The sequence below is a fragment of the Protobothrops mucrosquamatus genome, unplaced genomic scaffold (genome assembly GCF_001527695.2).
Source record: "Protobothrops mucrosquamatus isolate PMUCROS unplaced genomic scaffold, P.Mucros_1.0 scaffold14, whole genome shotgun sequence".
Taxonomy (NCBI): Eukaryota; Metazoa; Chordata; class Lepidosauria; order Squamata; family Viperidae; genus Protobothrops; species Protobothrops mucrosquamatus.
The window spans coordinates 1,319,881-1,344,325 of NW_015386401.1; the positions used below are offsets into that span (position 1 = coordinate 1,319,881).

Consider the following 24,445-nt stretch of genomic DNA (forward strand, 5'->3'; position numbering starts at 1 on the left):
GGCTTATTTGAAGGATCATTCAAATGAACAATTTTTATCAATATGGAGAAGATGGATTGTTTATATTCAAAATAAGCATAGAATGGTGGAATATAGGTTAGGTTTTTAGATAAAAAAATTTTCTTCTTTTTTTTATATATACATATATTTCACCTACTTATGTAGAATTATATTTTGTGGAGCTAGGGATATTAGTATATGGTTACTTTTAGTTGAATAGTATCCTGGGATTAGGTTTGGGAAGTCCGGGTGGGGGGTGGGGGGGTTTCTAATTGTGATGTACTTGTGATTGCTTTTTTTCTTATGTTGAAAACAATAAAAAAAAAATTTTGAAAAAAAAAAAAAAAAAAATTCGGGTGCTTGGCAACCAAACACATATCTATGATGGTTACAGCATCCTCGAATCTTGTGACTGCCATTTGTGACCTTCCTAACCTGCTTCTGATAAGCAAAGTCAATAGAGCAGGGGTCTTCAAACTTGGCCCTTTTATGACTTGTGGACTTCAACTCCCAGAATTCCTCAGCCAGGCACACTGGCTGAGGAATTCTGGGAGTTGAAGCCCACAAGTCATAAAAGGGCCAAGTTTGAAGACTCCTGCAATAGGAGAAGCCAAATTCACTTAACAATTGCATAATTCACTTACAACTACAGTGATTGGCTTACAACCATGGTTAAAGAACAACCATGGTTAAGTTTGCTTAACCATGCTTAACAGCCACCTTGCTTAGCGATGGAAGTTCTGGTCTAAAATTTTGGTTGCTAAGTCAAAAACCATCTGTAATTAAATGTAGCAATAAAAAAATTAAAAAGTGACTGGAATTATTGTTTTAGCTGTTTCAGCAGCATTTCCAGCACCTGGTTTTTTGTTTTTTTTTTTCCAGAAAAACCAAGTTTTTCAAACCTTTCTTAAGACCCTCAGGGTCGGCGGCAGCCACTCTGCTTTGGAAATGGTTGGGTATCCTCTCACCTGAAGGACCAGATTTGGGCTTGGGAGATCTGGTTAGAATCTTGTGAAGCAAGGGTTGTTATTCCAGTAAAAGGATTTCTGCAGTGGATATTAAGATGGAATTAGATGACTCACTAATGCTATAAAAGACTCTCTCTGACTTCTTTACTATCACATGAGGATTGTTCAGCCTGCCGCTGACCCAGAACTTCCAAAGATTTCTTAATGTTTTTTTTATTGGGAGGGGAATTTTGACGGTAGAAAGGAATTAAATGGGCAATCTTCCTTCTGTATGTTATAAGAAATACAATATGGGAGGTGCTTTACAATAAGCTGGGCATTATACAGCCTTTGGGTCACATTTAGCCCTTGTCTGTCCCTATCTGATCTGTGTGAGGTTAAATGGAAATTAGAAATCAAATGTAAATAAGTGTCCGTCATGCACGCAATACAACTGCAGTGCTTTTGTGTTGAAGGCAGCTGCTATTCCCCCCCCCCCAATTAATATGTGCATGGGTGCATGCCCCTGCACCTTCACAGCCCTACTGGTTAACCCCTCCACAACAGTTGCAGTCTCTCATGTGGCCCATTGGGGAAATTAATGGCCCAACCGTGCTTTATAATATTAGGATATATGCTGGTATGAACCGGTTGCCAAGCATCCACATTTTGACCAAGTGGCCCTGGGGATACTGCAACAGTCATAAGTGTGAAAAATGGCCACAAGTCACTTTTGTCAGCGCTGTTGTAGCTTTGAATGGTCACTAAACGAATGATCGTTAAGTTGAGGACTACTCGATGCGTCTGTGGGCAGCCCACACCCTTTTATGTGTTGTGTTGTTTTTTTTTAATGTTTTACAATTTGTACAGGTAATCCTCAGTTTGCGACCACAGTTGGGATCAGAATTTTCATTTCTGAGCAAGTCGGTTGTTAAGTGGGTCATGCCCATTTTTATGTAAAGTTGCCAAGTTTGAAAAACTTTGATTCCACCTCCACCCCCTTTACGTATTGGTCCTTTTTATCCAGTTAAAATGGTTAATTTTAGTGTTTTTGACTTTTAATGCTTAATGTTTTAACACTTTGTTTTATATTCTTATTTATGATTTTGTAAACTGCCAGGATCGTGGCTTAATGAGATGGACAGCATATAAATTTAAATAATCATCTGCCTACTCCAAATCACTGGGAAGGACTCAGTAGATAGCTGGATAAAAAACGCCAAATCTCTGAGGGAGGTAAAGAGTTGAAAAAAAAAACCCCTAATAAACAAACCCTAGTCTATATATCTGACTATGCAATGAACCATAATAGTAATCTTGGTTGGAAAATTAAGTCTTTTAAAGTCACCTCTCATCTTAATATATCAGGGCAGCCACCCCAGAAGGAGCCAAAATATCTGCCAGATGTAATGTATTAAAAGCGTAAAGCAAACAAACATTCGGGAAAACCGAGCAGACAAGACAAGTGTAGAAAAACAGAGCAGGCTTTTTTTCCAGCAAAATGGGAAGGAGCTGTCCAGCAGCATAAGGAATAGCCTGCTGAGTGAAGACCGCTGATGGGATCTAATGGGATCAGAGCTAGCGATGATTGATGAGGACCAAGGTCTGGGAGTAATGGTAAACAGTTCGATAAAGGTGTCAGCACAGTCTGCATCCTCTGTTTAAAAAAAAAAAAAAAAGGCCAACAACAGCGTTAATAAGAAGCAGTATTGAAGAAAGAGATGCCGATATCGTAGTGCCATTAGTTAATCAGTGGGGCAGCCACATCTGGGAAACGGTGCGCTGTTTTGATTGTCGCATCTCAGAATAGATAATACAGGTAACGATAATAATAATAATAATAATTAATAATAATAATAATAATAATAATAATAATAATAATAATAATAATAATAGTAATAATAATAAAAGTTGGAAGGGACCTTGGAGGTCATCTAGTCCAACCCCCTGCTCAGGCAGGAAACCCTAGTGGTGGCGAACCTATGGCATGGGTGCCAGAGGCGGCACTCGGAGCCCTCTCTGTGGGCACACGTGCCGTTGCCCCAGCCTTGCCTCCCCCCGCAACCCTCTCCTCACCAGCAGCCCCCCTGGAGGAGAGTCGCCCCTGAGCATGGCCCACGCGGAGCAGTGCAGCCAAGGACATGGCAGCCAGGCAGCGTAGACAAGACTCTGCCCTCATGCCCCCACGCGCACAGTTGACGCTGCGGGGCATGGGCAGAGGGCGTGGCCGCCATGGCACTGTTGGGCGATCTGCGGCGGGCCCTGGAGGCGATGAGTGGCCCTGCGGGCAGGCGGGGTGGGGGAGGGTCGGGGTTGGGTGGAGCGGGGGGGCAGTTTTTGGCACTCGGTCTCTAAAAGGTTCGCCATCACTACCCTATACCATTTCAGACAAATGGCTGTCCAGTCTCTTCTTAAAAACCTCCAGTGTTGGAGCATTCACCGCTTCTGGAGGCAGGTTGTTCCACTGGTTAATTGTTCTCACTGTCAGGAAGTTTCTCCTTAGTTCTAGGTTGCTTCTCTTCTTGATTAGTTTCCATCCGTTGCTTCTTGTCCTGCCTTCATAAGTCCTTGACTTATGACTGTACTAGAGCTTGCCCATCAGAGTTGTAAGTCGAGATACTCGTAAAGTGGGTCATCCATTTAACCGACTCGATTTTATGACTTTTTTGTTGCGATCGTTAAAGGAACCAACGGTACACTAAGGGCCAGTTCCCCCCCCCAAAGTAAGTAAATGCTGGTTTTCAGCAAAAACCCTGAAAAATCTGGTCACATGACTGTGGAAGGGAGCGGCCATCGGAATTTTTAGAAACAGTCATAAGTATTGCCAGGGAGGTCAGTCATAACTTCAACTGGTTGCTACCTGACTGGTTGTAAGTTGAGGATTACCTGTAGTGGAACTAGAGACGGGTCAGCAGAGGGCAGCTAATGAGGAAAGGCTGTAACATTTGGGGGGGGGTTATTCAGGTGGCCCTCAACTTACAACAGTTCATTTAGTGACCATTCTAAGTTACAATGGCATCGGAAAAAGGGACTTATGGCCATTTTTCACACAACGATTGCAGCATCCACATGATAACGTGGTCAAAATTTGGATGCTTGGCAACTGGCTTATATTCATGGCGGTTGCAGTGTCCTGGGGACTCATGTGATCACCTTTTATGATCTTCTGACAAGCAAAGTCAATGGGGAACACCAAATTCACTTAACAACCCTGCTACTAACCTGTCAAAAATACTGAAAATGCCTCACTTGACTTTGTTGGCATGTCACACACAGACACACCCCTGAACAAAAGATAATTCTTCACGTATTATTTTTAAAAAATACAGTCCAATTGTGTGTGCGATTTCCCCAGGATCGGCCGCAGGCCACTTGCCTTCAGGCAGTGTTCTCTTTCCGTTGACAGGCCCCTGCGGCCTGCTTGAGGCAGCTCCGTGTTGTGTGAGGCCTTCGGTTTTGAAGCGGCTTCGGAGAATGCACCGGTGTGGCTGCTGCAGCCTCTGAAAACTCTGCAAAAGCACACCCCATTCTCGCGTGATTTTCGGAGAGTCTGGAGGCCATGCAACAGCATGACATCTAGAGCAGAGGTCCACAACCTTTTGGGCTACAGCAGTGGTTCTCAACCTGTGGGTCGGGACCCCATTTGGGGTCCATCGACCATTTCACGGGGGTCGCCAAGCAAGGCTGTCCGCCATTTTTTTTGTCTGCCATTTTTTTTTGTCCGCCATTTTTTTCCCCTTTTCCGGCGGGTGCCTTACCTCCCTTGGGCTGGGCCAGCTGGTGGTCGGCCTGCTCCGTCTCTGCCGCTTGCCAGCTACGCCTCGGCCGGTGCAGGGGGCGGAACCACGCATGCGTGGCGCTCCCGGGCAGGGAAAGTCCCAAACTTACGACCGGTTGGGTAGTCCTCGACTTACGACCGGTTTAGTCCTCGACTTACAACCGGTTTAGTCCTCGACTTACGACCGGTTTAGTCCTCGACTTACGACCAGTTGGGGTCGCGGCATTAAAAAGGTTGAGAACCACTGGGCTACAGGGACCGGTTCCGTGGAGAGAGGTTTTTCCACGGACCGGAGGGGCGTGGTTTTGTGTGCTGCCTGCATCCCGCGAATGGGGATTTGCTTGTTTGTGCGGATCGGTTGCTGGCATGCTGCGGCCCGGTACCGGTCCCCAGACCTGGGGTTGGGGACCCCCGATCTAGAGAGTCCAGAGGCTGTGTGATAACCTACTCCATTTTCACGCAGCCTCTGAAAATTGCACAAGAATGGGGCATGCTTTTGAGAACGGTTGTTGCCGAGTGTTGGTGAACGCTGGCATGTCACCCAAAATGTTGTGGAGTGTCACCTTTAGCAGGTGTCATAGGTTTGCCCCCACGGATCTACACCCTTAGTTCCTTTCAGATGGCTACACTTCAAGGAGGATTTCCTCATGAAATTTACCCCAGAGTTCAAGAAGAATCCTAATAATATAATGAGTCGTTATAGTGCGGGAAAAACATTTCAAATTCTAAGGAGCCATACTTCAGTACAGGCAGTCCTCAACTTAATGACCACAATTGAGCCCAAAATGTCTGTTGCTAAGCAAGACAGTTAAGTGAATTTTGCCCCATTTCCTTTCTTGCCACAGTTGATAAGTGAGTCGCTGCAGTTGTTAACTTAGTAACACGGTTGTTAAGTGAATTGTGGCTCCCCCATTGACTTCGCTTGTCAGAAGGTCACAAAAGGGGATCACATGATCCCGGGACACTGCAACCATCATAAATATGAGTCAGTTGCCAAGCGTCTGAATTTTGATCACGTGACCACTGGGACGCTGCAATGGTCCAAAAAATGTCCTTAAGTCCCTTTTTTCAGTGCTGCTGTAACTGTGAATGGTCACTAAATGAACTGTTGTAAGTCGAGAATTACCTGTATCCAGAAGCTTAATGTTACGCATTCTTATTTTATACCTTGAAATACTGTCAGATATCAATATTGGAGTCCTTCCTTATGTTACTTGTGCCTGCGTCTTGGTAACACTTTTTCTAAGGAATTGGTTTTCGGTATACCTTATTTTTCCAGCACTCTCACTTCGTTTAAACTTTGCATCTTGACCTCAGCCTGGATTTGTGATCACAACACAACGGCGCAGAGAAGATGTTGTTTACAGAACAGATTGTTCCAAAACTATATCTTAAATGTCCCGATGATGCTGTTTGTGCCCTTAGCAGTCCAGGCTTTATAGGGAGAACAGTCATTGGTCCTTGTTACCATCTCTCTTCTGCATGATTGTGAGTGTAGAGCAAATTAGACATGGGATGCATGGAAAAATGAACCTTGGATATGCTCGGTTGAGCCTGTTCTGGGGCAGATCTTATTTTTCCTGTCTTATTTTTCCTTTTTATGGATGCCTTATTATTGCTTTCTTTAACCTGACTTATTGGCATTGTAATTTGGATCTGGTCCCTCTCCTCATACTCTCTAGAAGTAATGTGTCCATGTGTTTTGTAGGAGATGTATTTATTTGATCTCCCTTTTCTATCCCCTTCCATTGAAAGTTCTCCCAGTAAACAGTGGGAAGAGTTCAATCTTCCTGGGAGGATACATAACTCAGCCGAGCACAAGTTAGCCCAGGGGTAGGCAATCTTGGCTCTTTTATGACTCGTGGACTTCGACTCCCAGAATTCCTGGCTCAGGAATTCTGGGAGTCGAAGTCCAGGAGCCATAAAAGAGCCAAGGTTGCCTACCCCTGAGTTAGCCTAAATTTCAGCTCGTCAAGGCCTTCAATTCTATCACGTGTGTCTTAATTTGGGATAAAGGCTTCTTATTCACGCATTCACTTCTCCCGGTATCAGAATGCCTACACAGATGAATAATTTTTTTGTGAATGACTTCTGTTAAATACTGTCATTAACACTGTTAGCGTTTTGTCTTCTTTGACTTTAGTTTGTAATTCTTCTTGAGGGCACTTGAGTCCACCAAAAACTCTTGCCATTGTGCTTGTCCTGTTTCATTATTCATAAATTAATACTCTATTAAGAAACTGGTCTCTATATATCAATCAGGATGTAATCAGAATTAGCCAATAACCAGTTCTGCCGAAGTGGCTGCTGTGCTTCCAGTTGGTCTGGTCTGCTGGACTCTCATCCTGGATCTTGTCTCATCCCCAAGTTACAGCAGGGTGCATTACAATAGGGGCCATGGCTGTAAAAGGGGGGTCTCTAGGGGGTATGGTAATGAGTACCCCAGAAATGCTGTTGGAGATGTTGAATTCCAGGCTTCAGCTGACCTTCAGTCTCTTCCTATGAATATCCTACCCCCACCCAGGTGAGATCTGCTCCCATCCTTTGGGCCTTCCTAAAGGCCTTGTAACCTGGTTCTGCTGATTGGCCTGGGGCCCAAGTCATCCTGTCATCTTGGAGGTAGTTACAGGTGGTCCTCGACTTACAACAGTTCATTTAGTGACCCTTCAAAGTTACAAGGGCGCTGAGAAAAGTGAACCTTTTCCACACTTGAGAACGTTGCAGCATCCCCATGGTCATGTGATCAACATTCAGACGCTTGGCAGCTGGTTCATATTTATGACGGTGGCCGTGTCCTGGGGTCACGTGATCACCTTTTGTGACCTTCTTATAAGAAAATTCAATGGGGAAGCCAGATCTGTTTAACAACCGTGTTACAAACTTAACAATTGCCGTGATTCACTTAACAACTGCGGCAAGAAAGATTGTAAAATGGAGCAAATTCACTTCAATGTTTCACTTAGCCACAGATATGTTAGGCCCAATTATGGCCGTAAGTTGAGGACTACCTGTACTGGATTAGAAGATCCCCCCCTCCCCCGGCTATCTTAGCTATTTCTTTGTTAATTTTAATGTAGTTACGATCTTACTGTTTTAATCTTTTATAGTGTTGTTGAAATCCATGCAGAGTCATAGGGCAGAGAAATGAGCGGTGAATAAATTTCATAAATAAATAGATAAGCATCCACTGCTGCAGAAGGGCTGGTCTGGACGGGTCCGGATCCAAATGCATGATGTGCTCAATGGCCATTTTTTTCTCCTCACTGCAGGCAGTCCTCGAGGTACGACCGTAATGAAGCCTGCCCATTACAGTCATAACTCATGACAATTTTACGAGCTTTTTTGCAGCAGTCATTAAGCCAATATGGCGGTCATAAAGCAGTCGTTAAGTGAACCAGTGGTTTGCTATGGGTGCGGTTTTGGGGAAAATTGGAAGTAAGTGCTGGTTTTTGGCAAAACTATCATAAAACACAGTCATGTGACTGGGACACTGCAAATGGCTGTAAATATCCCTGTGTTGTTCAGCGCCCAAGGTTCAATTGCTTGTCTGCAATGGGGAGGAGGCGCTGTTGGAACTTCAAATCTGGGTCCTAAGCAGCCCGAAGTTAGGACCACCGTCACTTTGAACGGTTGTTAAGGGAACAGTCGTACGTTGAGGACTTGCTGTACCTGATTCTCATGCCTATTGCTCGTTTAGTCATGAAACCCACGTAGAGCTGAATATCCATATCTCTGTTTGCACACAGGAGTCCTATCCTGCTAAGGCCTTCCCCACCAATACAGGCAGTCCTCGACTTACAACAGTTCATTTAGTGACTGTTCAAAATTACAACATTACTGAAAAAGGGGACCATTTTTCACACTTAATGACCGTTGCAGCATCCCCGTGGCCACATGAAATTCAGACAGTTTGCAACTGACTCGTATTTATGACGGTCGCAGTGTCCCAGGGTCATGTGTTCAATCTTTTGAGACCTTCTGACAAGCAAAGCCAATGGGGGAAAAAGCAGATTCACTTAAGAACCGTGCTGTAACTTGACAACTGCAGTGATTCACTTAACAACTGTGTTGTCAAGAAAGGGGCAAAATTCACTTAACAAATGCCTCGCTTAGCAACATAAAGTTTGGGCTCAATTGCTGTCGTACGTCGAGGACTACCAGTGCAGAATTGCCTGGCTGGCATAAAATTAGGACTTGCTTCCCCCCCCCCCCCCCCCCCCCCCCCCCCCCCNTCCCCCCCCCCCCCCCCGAAGCTAGGCCACGTGTGACCTTAAGGAGATAAGTACCCCCTTACCCCAGGATTACTGGCAACTCCCAGCAGATACTCAATGAGGAGTTTACTTTTTTTTTCCCTTTTAAACCTATATTTGTCTTTCAAATTGGACAGTGTCTTGGCTCTTTAAAGAGAAGCATGCAGAAATTCTTTTTTGCCGTTTTTTTTTTTCTTCCTCTCCCAAAGTAGCCAATTAGGCCCTTCTGGGGCTTTATTGCTCACCTGCCTGAGCTGTGCCTGGCTCAGGAACTTTTATTACTTGCAAGTTAAGCTGCTTGGATTAATTAGCCTCAATGTTGCCACTAATCCCCAGCTCTGGAACCGGTACAGGAAAAGAGCTCAGCTAGCACATTTTGCCCTGGGACCTTCTTGTAACAATGGAGGAGAAGGCCTCATCCCTTGAAAGGTTTCTCATCTTCACGACGGACGGCTGTGAATATCCTGCAGCTGAGGACTGCTCTCCGGTTCCTTGTGGCTGTGCTAATTTGTGCGCCGGTTCTTCTTCGTATGCCAGGAAAAACTTGCCGCATGTGAAACCCAGCTTCCTGTATGACTTCCTTCTTGCCTTGATAATTACGGCAAAAAATCAAATAGAATTCTTGGCTGGGAATTAAAGACCCCATGGAATTGTCAACAAGGCGCTTTTGTCAATCAGAGGCAGGCTAAGTTACTCTCTTATTGCGGAAGCTAAATTAAAAGATAGCGCTCAACAATGCTGGCCTTGTGTAACTTGCATGGGCTGCAGACATCCTGAAGGAGGAGCAGAATAAACACAGGGGATGATGACATGTCATCTGTTAATTTACTATTTTTAGCATGCACCACTTTTCTCTCTAAAGTTACAGTGAGGTGGTTCACTGTTTTAAATCATGGCTTAGAACACACTGGCATTTAACAGCCTACCTTCTAGTTCAGGGGTGTCAAACTGCCGGCCCGCGGGCTGGACGCGTCACAAAACAGCGCCCACCCCATTGTCGGCAATGGGGGAAAATATATATTATATCCAATATTATAATAATGATAATGATAATGATAATGATAATGATAATGATAATAATAATAATAATAATAATAATAATAATAATAATAATAATAATAATAATAATAATAATAAAAAGTTGGAAGGGATCTTGGAGGTCATCTAGTTCAACCCCCTGCTGAGGCAGGAAACCCTATACCATTTCGGACAAATGGCTGTCCAGTCTCTTTTTAAAAATTTCCAGTGTTGGAGCATTCACAGCTTCTGGAGGCAGGTTGTTCCACTGGTTAATTGTTCTCACTGTCAGGAAGTTTCTCCTTAGTTCTAGGTTGCTTCTCTCCTTGATTAGTTTCCATCCGTTGCTTCTTGTCCTGCCTTCAGGCGCTTTGGAGAATAGCTTGACTCCCTCTTCTTTGTGGCAGCCCCTGAGATATTGGAACATGGCTATTATGTCCCCCCTCGTCCTTCTCTTCATTAAACTAGATATACCCAATTCCTGCAACCGTTCCTTATGTGTTTTAGCCTCCAGTCTCCTGATCATCTTTGTTGCTCTTCTCTGCACTCTTTCTAGAGTCTCAACATCATCTTTACATTGTGGTGACCAAAACTGGATGCGGTATTCCAAGTGTGGCCTTACCGAGGCCTTGTAAAGTAGTATTAACACTTCACGTGATCTTGATTCTCTCCCTCTGTTAATGCAGCCCAGCACTGTGTTGGCGTTTTTGGCAGCTGCAGCACACGGCTGGCTCATATTTCAGTGATTGTCCACTAGGACTCTGAGATCCCTCTCATAGTTAATATGTCACGTAACATCACGTGACATCGTGAATTTGACATGTCTGTTCTAGTGGTATCTGCAGGGTGTGGTCAAAAGAGTCAAGACGGAAGACCGTAGTGATGGAGGCTTTGTCTGTTTTTATCTGTGTGGCATGCATTAGAAAAAAAGGTGGCAACTTCAATCACGCGATTCCCATTTGCAACCTTCCCAGCTGACTTCCCCAGTGAAGGAGGTTGCAAACTGCAATCACGCGATATCTCACTTAACAACAATTTGTTTTTAGAGGGATGAATTTAAAAAGACTCTCGGCAGCAGTGTTTTTTTCTGTGCAGTGGAAGAAACCCGGTTGGTCTTCTCGAACCGGACAGTTTAGTCTTGAGAGAGAAGACTGCGAAAAGGACTGGTAATTTCTCCAAATAATGAATTAAAAATAATTAGGGTGGTAGTTTGTTTGGCCTTGGGGCTGCAGTTTGTTTTTGTGTCCTGCCTGGAGAGAAGGCGTGTACCTGGTAACACAAAAGTCTTGCTGGAGTGGGCAGAGCTGAAATCTTTGGCCTCTTTTCCTATTTTAGTAGGTGTTTTTTTTTTAAAGGGCAAATGGGAATCTTAAGCCTTTCAGAGGCTTAAGGCGCTTATTTTGCCCTTTAAACTAAACCGAAACAGGAAAAAAACATCTGTTTCTTCAGTGGGAAAATCCATCTGCTTTTTTTTTTCCACAGGGGTGGTGGTTCAGGGGATATCATGGAATCAGTGCTTTAAATATTCAAGGATTACCAATTTTTGCCCTTGGCTGCCCCACCCTCCAAAAGATTAAGAAGAAAAGAAAATCCACTCATTCTGGGGTACCCAAAACCGTATTTTAAAACGACACAGTTCAGAATTCTGAAGTCTGATATGTTGTAAACTTGTGTCTTGGCTGTACAGCTATTTGCTTAGTGCAGGGGTGTCAAACTCAATTTCATTGAGGGCCGCATGAGCATTGCGGTTGCCCTGGGGTGGGGGCAGGGGTGTGTGGTCAGGGTGGGTGCGGCCTACTGGGTGGGTGCGGCCTACTGGGTGGGCATGGCCAGCTCTACATCGTTCGCATCAAGGGTGCTTGTGGGGGCCTGGGCAGGAGTGGGACAGATCTGAGGGTCTCTGGCAGAAGGGGGTGGGACCGGGGCAAGCGCCAAGGCATGGTCCATTTCTTCATTCCTCACAAAGGGTGACACCTCCCCAGCATGCACCCAGGGGGCGGGGCTGACACGGCAGGGGCTGGTTCCTTGCTGTTTCTAGATGGCCTTGTGGAGCTAAGACTGAATGCGTTTCAGCATACATGGCCACCACAAAATTGTACAGTGGCTCCCGGCCGGCCTGGGCCAAGGCAAATTCAAATTCAAATTTATTTGATTTATATACCGCCCTTCTCCCTTGCGGGACTCAGGGCGGTGAACAGGCACATTAATAAAACAGCAATACCATAATATTTAAAAATATTCAAAACTAATTAAATTATTTGTCCTGTCCTAAAACCCACTATAATAATATAAAATTATACCCAATTTAAAATTTTAGAATTTCAGATTTATGCCAGACCGGCCTCTTGGAACAGATAGGTCTTTAGGGCTCGGCGGAATAGGCGTATGTCCCCCATTGTACGGAGGTCAGGGGGCAGCTCATTCCATAGGGTAGGAGCTGCCACAGAGAAGGCTCTCCCCCTGGGGGTCACCAGCCGGCATTGTCCGGCCGACAGCACCCTGAGGAGGCCTAATCTGTGGGAGCGGACTGGTCAAAGGGAGGTATGTGGCAGAAGGCGGTCCTGCAGATAACCTGGTCCAGGCAGCAGGGGCCGTTCCTTCACTGTTTCCAGGATGGCTTCGCGGGCCACATGAAACCACTTCGCGGGCCGCATCCGGCCCCCAGGCCTTGTGTTTGACATGTCTGGCTTAGTGACTATTAAAATTTACAGTGGCACTGAAAAAAGTGATTTATGACTGGTCATTGCACAGCTTTCCCATGGTTACAGGGAACAAAATTCGGGCAGTTAGCAACTGCACGTATTTATGACATTTGCAGTGCCCTGGGGTCACATGACCTATTTGCAACCTTCCCAGCTGGCTTCTGACAAGCCAAGTCAATGGAAGAAGCCAGATTCATTTAACGACCACATAATTCACCTAAACAACTGCGGTGATTCAGTTAACAACCACGTCAAAAAAAAACCGGTTACAAAAATCACTTAAAAACAACTGCCTCGCTTAGCAACGGAAATTCTAATCCCAGCTGTAGTCGTAAATCAAGGACAACCTGTATTAGACAGAGAGGAATCACAAGTCTTAAGTTTGTTTTGTTGGAAAACTAAGATTTGGGGATGGTGTTGGTTTCATTGTTTCCTTTGATTTTATTGTGGTGTTGTGAGCCTCCCAGAGTTATGATAGGTAAGATGGGTAATCCTATAAGCATCTGGCATAAACAAATAAATGTTGGATGAAGGACAGATGAGACTTCTTTTGGGAATGCCGATTTTTCTGGGTGGAGAGATGAGTTTTGTTATTCAGAGTCGTCGTTGGCCTTATTAAGGTTCGCACGAAAATGTAGGTGGAACAATTGAGCTGGAATTTGATTGCTTGAATGTGACAACTTGGCAACGGTTGGAAAGCTACCCAAGTAATCTGGTTTGTTTACTTACAGGGATGTGACTGTTCCAGAAGACGTTGAATAGGAACATTTTTCCTATGCAAATGAATATAATTCTGATTACCATATTCATCGCAGTGTCTATAGCAAGGGGTCTTCAAACTTGGGCCCTTTGATGACTTGTGGACTTCAACTCCCAGAATTCCTCAGCCAGCGTGCCTGGCTGAGGAATTCTGGGAGTTGAAGTCCACAAGTCATCAAAAGGCCAAGTTTGAAGACCCCTGATTTGTAGTCTGTTCAAAGACATGGGCTATATTATTTAGTGCAGCGGTTCTCAACCTATGGGTCACAACCCCATTTGGGGTCAATCGACCATTTCACGGGGGTCACCAAGCAAGGCTGTCCGCCATTTTTTTCCCCTTTTCCGGTGGGTGCCTTACCTCCCTTGAGCTGGGCCAGCTGGTGGTTGGCCTGCTCCATCTCTGCCGCTTGCCAGCTATGCCTCGGCCGGCGCAGGGGGCGGAACCACGCATGCGCGGCGCTCCCGGGCAGGGAAAGTCCTCGACTTACGACTGGTTGGGTAGTCCTCAACTTACGACCGGTTTCGTCCTCGACTTACGACCGGTTTAGTCCTCGACTTACAATCGGTTTAGTCCTCGACTTACGACCGGTTGGGGGTCGCAGCATTAAAAAGGTTGAGAACCACTGGTCTATAGCAAGGGGTCTTCAAACTTGGCCCTTTGATGACTTGTGGACTTCAACTCCCAGAATTCCTCAGCCAGCGTGCCTGGCTGAGGAATTCTGGGAGTTGAAGTCCACAAGTCATCAAAGGGCCAAGTTTGAAGACCCCTGATCTATAGTCTGTTCAAAGACGTGGGCTATATTATTTGGTGCAAGGGGGAGAGAGCCATGTTTCAAACTTTCTTTTATAACAGTCACCTGGAAAAGCAAATTTTGTGAGGGGTCCTTGGTGTTCTCTGAGCTTGTTTGTTTTCTTGCAGTAGTTTCATTACCCAAACTAGATAGCATCAGTGCACTGATGATGTTACCTAATTTGGGTAATGAAACATCTGCAAGAAAACAGCCAAACTCAGAGAGCACCAAAGAACCTCTCCTTTCAACCCTGCTACAAATATTCTCCTTTATTGGTAGCAAATTCTGTCCGACTTTGAAATTGCCAAACTTGCCTGGAGTGGAGAACCTTTGAAGGAAAATTTCTACTCCATAAAATTTCCAGCCCACATCTCTGTTTTATTGAAGAAAATCCCATTATCTTTAATAGAGGCTGTTTATAAGCAAACAACGTGATGTGCATAATGTTTCATTGCTCACATATTCCAACTACACTGGAAGTATTCCAACTTCAAAGCGGCAGCTTGGAACACAACGGGTCTGATCAGAATAATGCCGGAACATTCCAGCAAGGTTGGAACAGTTCATTTTCAAATTTGAATTGGCTATTTTGAATTTGAAATAGCCGAGAGTTGAAATATTTTGCACGTCCACTTGTACACATCATGCACATAAAGATGGAGAAAAGGAAATCAAACCCTGATCCTTTTGAGTTGGACAAAATGAATTTTTAAAGGGAAAGTTTGATTTCAGATTTGGAATTTTCCTGTAAGAAGGACAGAGGGAAGCCTTGGTTCCTGGCAGCCTTCATCCCAAAGCTTCTACCTAGGTTAGGAATGGGACTGTAAAAACAGCATGTTTCTGTGTTTACCTCCTCACCATGTTCTTATTTTTTCAGGGCTGGCTTTGAAGAAGGCAATTCTAACAGAGGTAAAAATTTGCATTTATTTGTTATGTTTTCAGTTTTTATGTGTTCCAGGTACATTATTAGCTGCTTTTGGAAATACAGTTTTATATACTCTTTATATTCCATTAGAAACAGTTCTAGTAAATAAATTAAAAGTTAACAGAAATAGGCTATTTCTCTGAATGTATTATTATTATTATTATTATTATTAATAATAATAATAATAATAATAATAATAATAATAATAATAATAATAATCAAGCCCTTCCCAAGGACCTGGGATAGGCAGATGTGGATGTTTAATGGTATTACAGAAATCATCGTCTTACTAGGAACTGCCTCCATCCTGCGACGATATCTGTAATACCATCAAACATCCACATCTGCCTATCCCAGGTCCTTGGGAAGGACTCAATAGGTAGACAAAAATGCCAAATCCAGTCTGAACATCTGGCTGACTGTGTGATGATTAATAATAATAATAATAATAATAATAATAATAATAAAGTTGGAAGTTACCCTGGAGGTCTTCAACCCCCTGCCCAAGCAGGAAACCCTATACCAGGGGTAGGCAACCTTGGCCCTTTTATGACTGGTGGACTTCAACTCCCAGAATTCCTGAGCCAGCCATGCTGAGGGGACAGGGAGAGGTTTCCAAGCTGAGCCATGCTGGCTCAGGAATTCTGGGAGTTGAAGTCCACCAGTCATAAAAGAGCCAAGGTTGCCTACCCCTGCCCTATACCATTTCAGACAAATGGTTGTCCATTTGTAATAACAATTTCTGTAGAAACCCACACTTCTCTGGATCTATGGGTTCCATACTTTGTCATTGCAGTGGAGTTATATGCCGGTGGGAAGGTTGTTGGTTTTTTTTTAAATAAAGCAAGTGATTTCCTGTATAGCACGTTAATCAGAGTATTTAGAAAAGATTTTGAGCACCAGCGTCTCCAAGGTTCTTTAGGCAAGCGACTCCTCCCCCCCGGAGTGGTCTTGAATGAATGAATGAATGTGTCAACGCAACACTGGAGCCCCCACCTGGGATTTGGCCGGCTCTATAAAACCTCTCGCTAGGTTTTTGTTCACATATTGCTGTAGTTCATCCATTTCGAGGGGGGCCATAGCGTACATTCTCGGCCTTGGGAGTTTAGCCCCCGGTAATAGTTCAGTGGCGCAGTCATTTGGCCGATGTCGCACTCTTTCACTAAACACCTCCGCTAAATCTCAGTATTCACTGGGAATGAATGGTTCGCCCGGCCGGGGAATGGCAGCTATCTTTGCCGATTCGGTAAAAGGCTTAGGCCCTCCAGTAATGTCGGTAGAATCAAGAGGGGGCTTGGGGCCTATGGGCAATCTCACAGTCCTCATCCCCTTCTCCCACCAGATAAAAGGCTTCCCCCTGTCCAACCAGGCTAGACCTAAGATCACAGCCGCAGTCATCTTCGGGCCCACCACGAAATGGATGAACTCTCAATGCTCACCTATTTCTAAGCATATAGGTTCCGTCAGATGGGCGATTAAAGTCCCTCCCCTTAAGGAGCCATCTGCCTGTTCAAACCTCATGGGCCTGGAGAGCAGTCTTGCTCGTATACCCATCTTGAGGGCAATTGGCAAACTGATAATGCACCGGGAACATCCTGAGTCCACTAGCACTTTCAGATCCATTTGTACCCCTGTCTTAGGAACTACGAGCTTAGCAGCGAGAGAAAAAGGCGGAACAGGTCGACACCACCTTCGTCGTCGCTGTCATAGGAGGGCAGAGCGGTGGTAGGTCCAGCTTGGGCCTTGGCGCTCTCCTGTGTGGGCGACGTGACCTGGGTAACGGGTTCTTGCGTGATTCTGCTTGATTTTTCTTTTGCCGGCTGTTGGACTGAATGAATATGTATGTATGTATGTATGTATGTATGTATGTATGTATGTATGTATGTATGTATGTATGTATGTATCTATGCTGACTATAAACTGCTTAGTGCTGTAAAGCACTATGAAGCGGTATGTAAGTCTTAATTGCTATAGATACGATATAATATTATATTCCACCATTTTATCACCCAGCTAGTTTTCGTGACTAAGGCAGGACTAGAAACATCTGTCTCATGGTGATTGGCCTAAAGCCACCCAGCTGACTTTCATGGTTAAAGCGAGGCTGGAACTCACTGTCTCCTACTTTGTAGCATAGCGCTACAAAGTACCTCTAGACCAAGCTGGCTCTGAACAGCCCTTCCTTTGACTCCCATAACCACAAGCTCACCCCCCTTGTTTCAATCTCGACACACATCGCTGCCCAAGGGGAAGCCTTTCTGCTTTGTTGAAGAGCCAGGTTTACTGACAACAACTACAAGGGAACTAGGAGTTCAGATTACATTGTAGGTCTTTTTTGTGTGAAGATACTTGGGTTGCCCATCATAATTCCTGCAGTATTGTACGCCTGCCTGGATGTTCCAGCTTGAAGGACGGTTCATTTTACATGGTGAAAATTCAGCCTATATCAGTGACGGTGAACCTTTTAGAGACCCAGTGCCCAAACTGCAACCCAAAACCCACTTATTTATCACCGGGTGCCGGGTGGGCGTGGCCGTAGTGGTCATGGCAGACTGGGTGGGCGGGGCCAGGGCAGCAGGGGGCAGTCCCTCGCCATCTCCGGGGCACGGCACGCCTGCCCACAGAGAGGGCTCTGAGTGCTGCCTCTGGCACGCGTGCCATAGGTTCACCACCACTGGCCTATATGATCAGTACCTAAGATCATGTTGAGGACAGATAAAAACGATAAGTCAAACTTATTTCAGCAAAATTTGATTTAGTTCACATGATCTGCTTAGCATGCTTAAAGCCGGGTTCGCCCAGGGTACTAAGCAAACACAGGTATACACATCTCAGTTTGGGCTGAGATGATGATGATGATTTTGTGCAAACCACCTCATTCCGAGTCAATCAGCAAAACATAATTAAAACAACCATGGCGTAGCATGATTGACGTCATTCCAGTTGAGAAATTTAACACAAGACTACTGAAGGAGCCGGAAGGGGTGGAGAAGCGTGTTTGTGTGCAGGTGAATTATTCACCAACCCACATTGTTAGTTCAGCAAACAGCTTCAGTTCAGCCCACGACTGGCTTTGCCTATACACCTTCCATCTGGGGTGCCTTGTTTTGCATACTTACCCTGCGATGTCACCTCTGTGTATTTTGACATTATTTGTAACCTTTACATCAGACACAAAAGGGTGTGGGGCTAAATAGCCTCCTTTTATTACCCCACTTTCGTGAGGAAAGGAAAATAGAGGCCAGGATCTGATCCAGCCTTATGAAATAGCTTTCTCTTGGAATTAAAACTCCCATCCTCCCTCTTAACATTCCAGAAACTTAAGCAGAAGAAACTGCTTAAAGATGGAACGCTTCATTTTAATTATGTTATTGTGTTCCACCTTTGTCTTGTGCTCCAGTTTTCCCATTGTTATTATTGGCAAACCATCCAACAAACATCAGGGCCTTTAGACCAGGTGTTCCGCAATAATTTCATTGTAAGCAAGCACCTGGGGACAATAACAACAACATTTTGTGTTATTTCAATTTTAATAACACTCAGCCTGTTTTACTTGGCTGAATGTTGTTAATCGGGGTGTGGGTTGATTTGACTTATTTGCTGATACAGGTAGTCTTCGACTCAATAGTTCATTTAGTGACCGATGACCATTTTCCCCACTTACGACCATTGCAGCCTCCCCATAGTCACATGATCAAAATTCACACAATTGGCAACCGACTCACATTTATGACAATCGCCATGTCCTGGGAGGATGTGATCACCCTTTGTGACTTTCTGACAAGCAAAGTCAACGGGTAAACCAGATTCACTTAACAACCGTGTGGCTAACTTAAGATTTACAATGATTCACTTAACAACTGAGGAGCCGTGGTGACGCAGTGGTTAGGATGCAGTATTGCAGGCTAATTCTGCTGACTGCCGACTGCCAGCAGTTCGGCAGTTCGATCTTGAGCAGCTCAAGGTTGACTCAGCCTTCCATCCTTACAAGGTCAATAAAATGAGGACCCGGATTGTTGGAGGCAACAGGCTGACTCTGTAAACCGCTTAGAGAGGGGCTGTAAAGCACTGTGAAGCGGTATATACGTCTTAAGTGCTATTGCTATTGCTAGCTGTGTCAAGATAAGTCGTAAAATGCGACAAAACTCACTTAACAAACGTCTCACTTAGCAACATAAATTTGGGCTCAGTTATAAGTCGAGGACTACCTGTACACACACAGAATGATAAGAGTAAATAAGTAAATAAATGGGAGATGAAGGCTTTGCAGGGGATGGCCTCGTGTGTCTGTTTTCTGCCTGTGTGCAAAGAGCACAAGGATAATTCTGGAGATTTGCTCAGTGATACAAAATAATTTTTGTAAGCAGAGCTGCGTCCTACCCTGGCTGAGTTCCTAACTGCCTGGAGTCAGAGAGAAATGCGTATGTTGTCTCTTTTCACTTCAGTGCATAAGCAGTTCTATTATTTGCTGGATTTATCATTGTTCCAGGCTTGTCATCAGCAATAAGCTTTGACAACAAACTGAGCTATTCACTGAGAACCGGACTTGGGAAAGGATCAGGTGCCCTAGAATAGAGCTGCATAAAGATGACAGGATTATGAGCAACTCTTCTGAATAGGTAACAGATGATAAACACTGAATGGTGCCCTGAATGGTGCCCTGGATGACAAAAGGGAAGGTTCTAGAAAATTTCCTGAGATGAAGACCAGACACTAGAGAGCAGGAATCTGCCACATTAGTGTCCCCAGACTAGGGAAATGTTTGATTTTTATAACAAGAGGATTTGGAAGAATTATTTTGAAAAGAGAACTAAGTCATTTGTCTTAGGTCAGTGGTGGAGAACCTATGGCACGGGTGCCAGAGGCGGCACTCAGAGCCCTCTCTGTGGGCACGCGCGCCGTCGCCCCAGTCCTAGGCCTTCAGCTGGGTTTTATAAAACCTTTTCGGTTTAGGCCTCCGCCGCTGTGTGCTAAAAAAACAAAAAAAAGGTTCAATCAGTCAATTTCAACTTCTCGCGGGGAAAAAAAAGATCTTGCAAAAGTTGGAAATGATTGATTGAACTTTTTAGTCCCACCCAGTTTGCTGTTACCGCCACAGCCACGCCCACCCAATGGGCCACACCCACCCGGCACTCGACGATGCATAAGTGGGTTTTGGGTTGCAGTTTGGGCACTCAGTCTCTAAAAGGTTTGCCATCACTGTCTTAGGATCCAACCTCTTTGCTGTAAGGCAGGGGCCTTCAAACTTGGCCCTTTTATGACTTATGGACTTCAACTCCTAGAATTCCTCAGCCAGCATGTCTGGCTGAGGAATTCTGGGGAAGTCCACAAGTCATAAAAGGGCCAAGTTTGAAGACCCCCTGGTTTAGGGTTAAGTAACAAAAGGGATGCCTGAAGCCTGTGCAAGGCTATTTCATTCCTTAATCTCCCAGCCATTCCTTGGTCCCAGCTACTTCTGGAGCAGGGCAAAGTAGATAATAGCCCTTGGGCCGAATTACGTCTTCCTAACTTAGTGGTTAATACGAACCCAGCCGTTGTGATTTTGAAGCCATAATTTAAGGCTAAGGGTTTTTGGCGTTGGATTAAATAAGCCATGATTTAGCCTACTATGAACCCAGCCTCAGACTCATTGTTTTAATTGCTCTGCCGTGTGAGATCAACCAGATGATTGGGTCCAGGTTGGCTGAGGAATTCTGGGAGTTGAAGGCTTAAAAGTCGCCAAGTTTGGAGATCCCTGCTGTAACCTGTTTCAGTGGAGTAAAGTTAGGACTTTCCTCTGGAGTCGTTTTCTTAATCTATTCTGCCTCCTAAGGTTAGTATCAGTCTCTATGCTACTAAACCCAAAGGCTTCTGCTTAATGAACCCCTAGACCAGGGGTAGGCAACCTTGGCTCTTTTATGACTCTTGGACTTCAACTCCCAGAATTCCTGAGCCAGCCATGCTGAGGGGAAAGGGAGAGGTTTCCAAGCTGAGCCATGCTGGCTCAGGAATTCTGGGAGTTGAAGTCCACGAGTCATAAAAGGGGCAAGTTTGAAGACCCCTGCTCTTAATCTTCGTCCTAGGATAGGGGTAGGCAACCTGGGCTCTTTTATGACTCGTGGACTTCAACTCCCAGAATTCCTGAGCCAGCNGGAATTCTGGGAGTTGAAGTCCACGTGCCTTAAAATTGTCAAGGTTGAGAAACACTGCCTTAGACCCACTTTGCTCCTGGCTCTTTAGCAGATAATGATAACAAGAAGTACTCACTGTTATTTAGGAGGCAGCACTCCTATACAAAAGTGCTGAAGCTGGCTTTTCTAGCCAAGCCATTTCTTATTTCCCCACTTGGAGTGTGGTGGCTTCATTAAACGATTGATTAAATGGCTTTTAAAGATTGCCAGCTGCTTTAAGGCTATTATAAGGCCCAGGCTGCTGGATGCAGAGTTTGGAAGGACCGTGAAATCAAACGGAACAGAAAAACATCCAGCATTTTCCTCTTGTAGTCGGTCACCGAGGGACTTGGGGCTTTTTGCTTTGGAGGAAGAACGGCTGATTGGAATCTCAGACTTCCCCTCTGCCATTTGACCTGTCAAATTGGGTATGTCTAGTTTAATGAAGAGAAGAACGAGGGGGGACAGGATAGCAGTGTTCCAATATCTCAGGGGCTGCCCCAAAGAAGAGGGAGTCAAGCTATTCTCCAAAGTGCCTGAAGGCAGGACAAGAAGCAACGGATGGAAACTAATCAAGAAGAGAAGCAACCTAGAACTAAGGAGAAACTTCCTGACAGTTAGAACAATTAACCAGTGGAACAACCTGCCTCCAGAAGTGGTGAATGCTCCAACACTGGAAGTTTTTAAGAAGAAACTGGACAGCCATTTGTCCGAAATGGTATAGGGTTTCCTGCTTGAGCAGGGGGTTGGACTAGATGATCTCCAAGGTCCCTTCCAACTTCTTCATCATCATCATCATCATCATCATCATCATCATCATCATCATCATTATTATTATTATTATTAAGAACATGGTTTATTAAGTCTTGCCTGGCATGGAGAAGGAGAACCAGGATAAGCTTTTTTTTCTCTTCTAAATAGATGAAGCCGATCAGTAGATTTAGAGTAAGCAGAAGAAAACAGTTCCTCACAAAGCACAAATTAGCTTGTGGGCTTTGTAGTTACGTGATGACTTGGTGGCCACTAACTTAGATGGCGTAAAGGGCAGATCTACCAAACGTTTTCAGCCTGAAAAACTCTTTATGTTGTCTCCACGTTGCGGCAGTGCAGAGGAACAGTGGTGACGGAAGGCCTGGTCTTTGACTCCTATTTGTAAGCACCGACAGGGATCCGCTAGGCTCCTGTGAGAAACGAGATCTTAGATCTAAGATGAAACTTGGCCTAATCTTAACAGAGCTTTTCAACGTTCCTTCTGTACCGGCAATTAATATTCTCCGCTTTTTCTCCGCTTACTTTGATCTCCCTTCCTTTTCCAGCCACCATCGCTGACAGGGCAGCCGGGAGCCGGCCTGGGGAAAAAGATAGGCCACCGAGGAGTTGACGCCTCAGGGGAAACGACATACAAGAAGGTCTGATCTCCTGGAGGGTGGAGGTTCTGATGGGGACTAAGGGAAAGAATTGAATGGCCCCCTCCACGCTCTGCTTTATCCTGAAACTAAGTGTCTCTGCTTCTGGACAGTCTCGGTACAAGATGGAGGAGGGCTGTGTGACCAAGCCCAAGGCCACTTGCAGTCCACTTTGCTGAGGTTATTAGAATCCCCTCTGACTACAGTCGGAGGCAGGAGACGTGAAAACTGAAGGGTGAGCCTTGTAATAGGCTTATGTTTATTTTATTTTATTTTAAAAAAACATGTACAAATCCTTCCGCTGGAGCAGGGGTCTTCAAACTTGACCCTTTTATGACTTGTGCACTTCAGCTCCCAGAATTCCTCAGCCAGGCACGCTGGCTGAGGAATTCTGGGAGTTGAAGTCCACAAGTCATAAAAGGGGCCAAGTTTGAAGACCCTTGCCCTGGATTAATCACGACAGAAGAAAACAAGTCAGGAAACCTTTGCCTTGCACAACTTTAAGACAAGCCCTCATCATTCCACTTTACTGCAGTTCTTGGTACGTGTTTATTTGATTTGTGTACAAAGGTGTTCTCACAACCCCCACCTTATGAGATAGACTGTGCTGAAAGAGTGGGACTGGCCCAAAGTCTCCTGGAGAGCTTCCGTGTCCAAGAGGGGTGGAGAACCCGGGTCTTCCTGTAGCCCCTTATTATACCCGATTGGCTCTTGGGCTGAGAAGGAGGGACTGGATCAAAGTCAGCCAATGAACTTCCATGCCTGAAGAAGGAATAGAATCTGGGTCTCCCCCCCTCCTAGTCCAGTATTTTCCCCACTACATCTGATTGGCTTTTGGGCTAGGAGGGAGGGACTGGTCCAACATCTGCCAATGAGCTTCCATGGCTGAGGGGGCAATAGAATAGTTGTCCTGCTCCTATTATAGTGTCTTTACCACTGGACTACCCTGTCTTTTGAGCTGAGAGAGATAGACTGGCCCAATGTCCCATAGCTAGCGGCGAACTAAAACCTGGGTCTTCCTTCTTCTGGTCCGACAACTTCACGTCAACACCATACTGGCTGTTACGAATTGTTGCTCCCAACCAGCGAAGAGGAGCGCTTCTCTGTGTGTTAAGTCACCACGAGGGCACTTTTTCCAAAAGGCAACTGGACTTCTTTGGTTCCTTTCTTTGAAATCGTTTCGCTTCACATTCAGGAAGCTTCTTCGGTTCTAACTTCAGTTAGAACGGAAGAAATCTCTTGGATGAGAAATGAAGTGTTTTCAAAGCTAAAAAAAACCCAAGGAAGTCCAGTTGCCTTTTGGAAAAAGCACCTTTGGGATGACCATGATCTGGATCAGGGGTCTTCAAACTTGGCTCTTTTATGACTTGTGGACTTCAACTCCCAGAATTCCTCAGCCAGCTTTGCTGGCTGAGGAATTCTGGGAGTTGAAGTCCATAAGTCATAAAAGGGCCACATTTGAAGACCCCTGACCTGGATGATTGAGACTCTCCATAGACATCTATATTAAGTCCTGCTCTAAGTGCCGCTCAACCTAATCTATTCTTCGTTGGCTGCTGCAGACCACGTCAACCACCCTCAAGGGGGCCATCCAGCTGGGGATTGGCTACACTGTGGGAAACCTGAGCTCCAAGCCTGAGAGGGATGTTTTGATGCAAGATTTCTACGTAGTGGAGAGCATTTTCTTTCCCAGGTAATGTCCTACTAACAAGGGTGGCCGC

The 24,445-nt window shown here is 45.1% G+C and overlaps 1 protein-coding gene across 1 annotated transcript in view; it reads left to right on the plus strand.

The window, feature by feature from the left end:
- The window catches only part of PIP5K1C (phosphatidylinositol-4-phosphate 5-kinase type 1 gamma), a 75,023-nt gene that overhangs the window by 13,351 nt on the left and 37,227 nt on the right, over nt 1-24,445 (plus strand). The window contains exons 2-4 of the mRNA XM_015810682.1: nt 15,122-15,153; nt 22,635-22,727; nt 24,287-24,417. Coding sequence (XP_015666168.1) covers nt 15,122-15,153; nt 22,635-22,727; nt 24,287-24,417 — 256 coding nt within the window. The remainder of the gene's footprint in view (nt 1-15,121; nt 15,154-22,634; nt 22,728-24,286; nt 24,418-24,445) is intronic.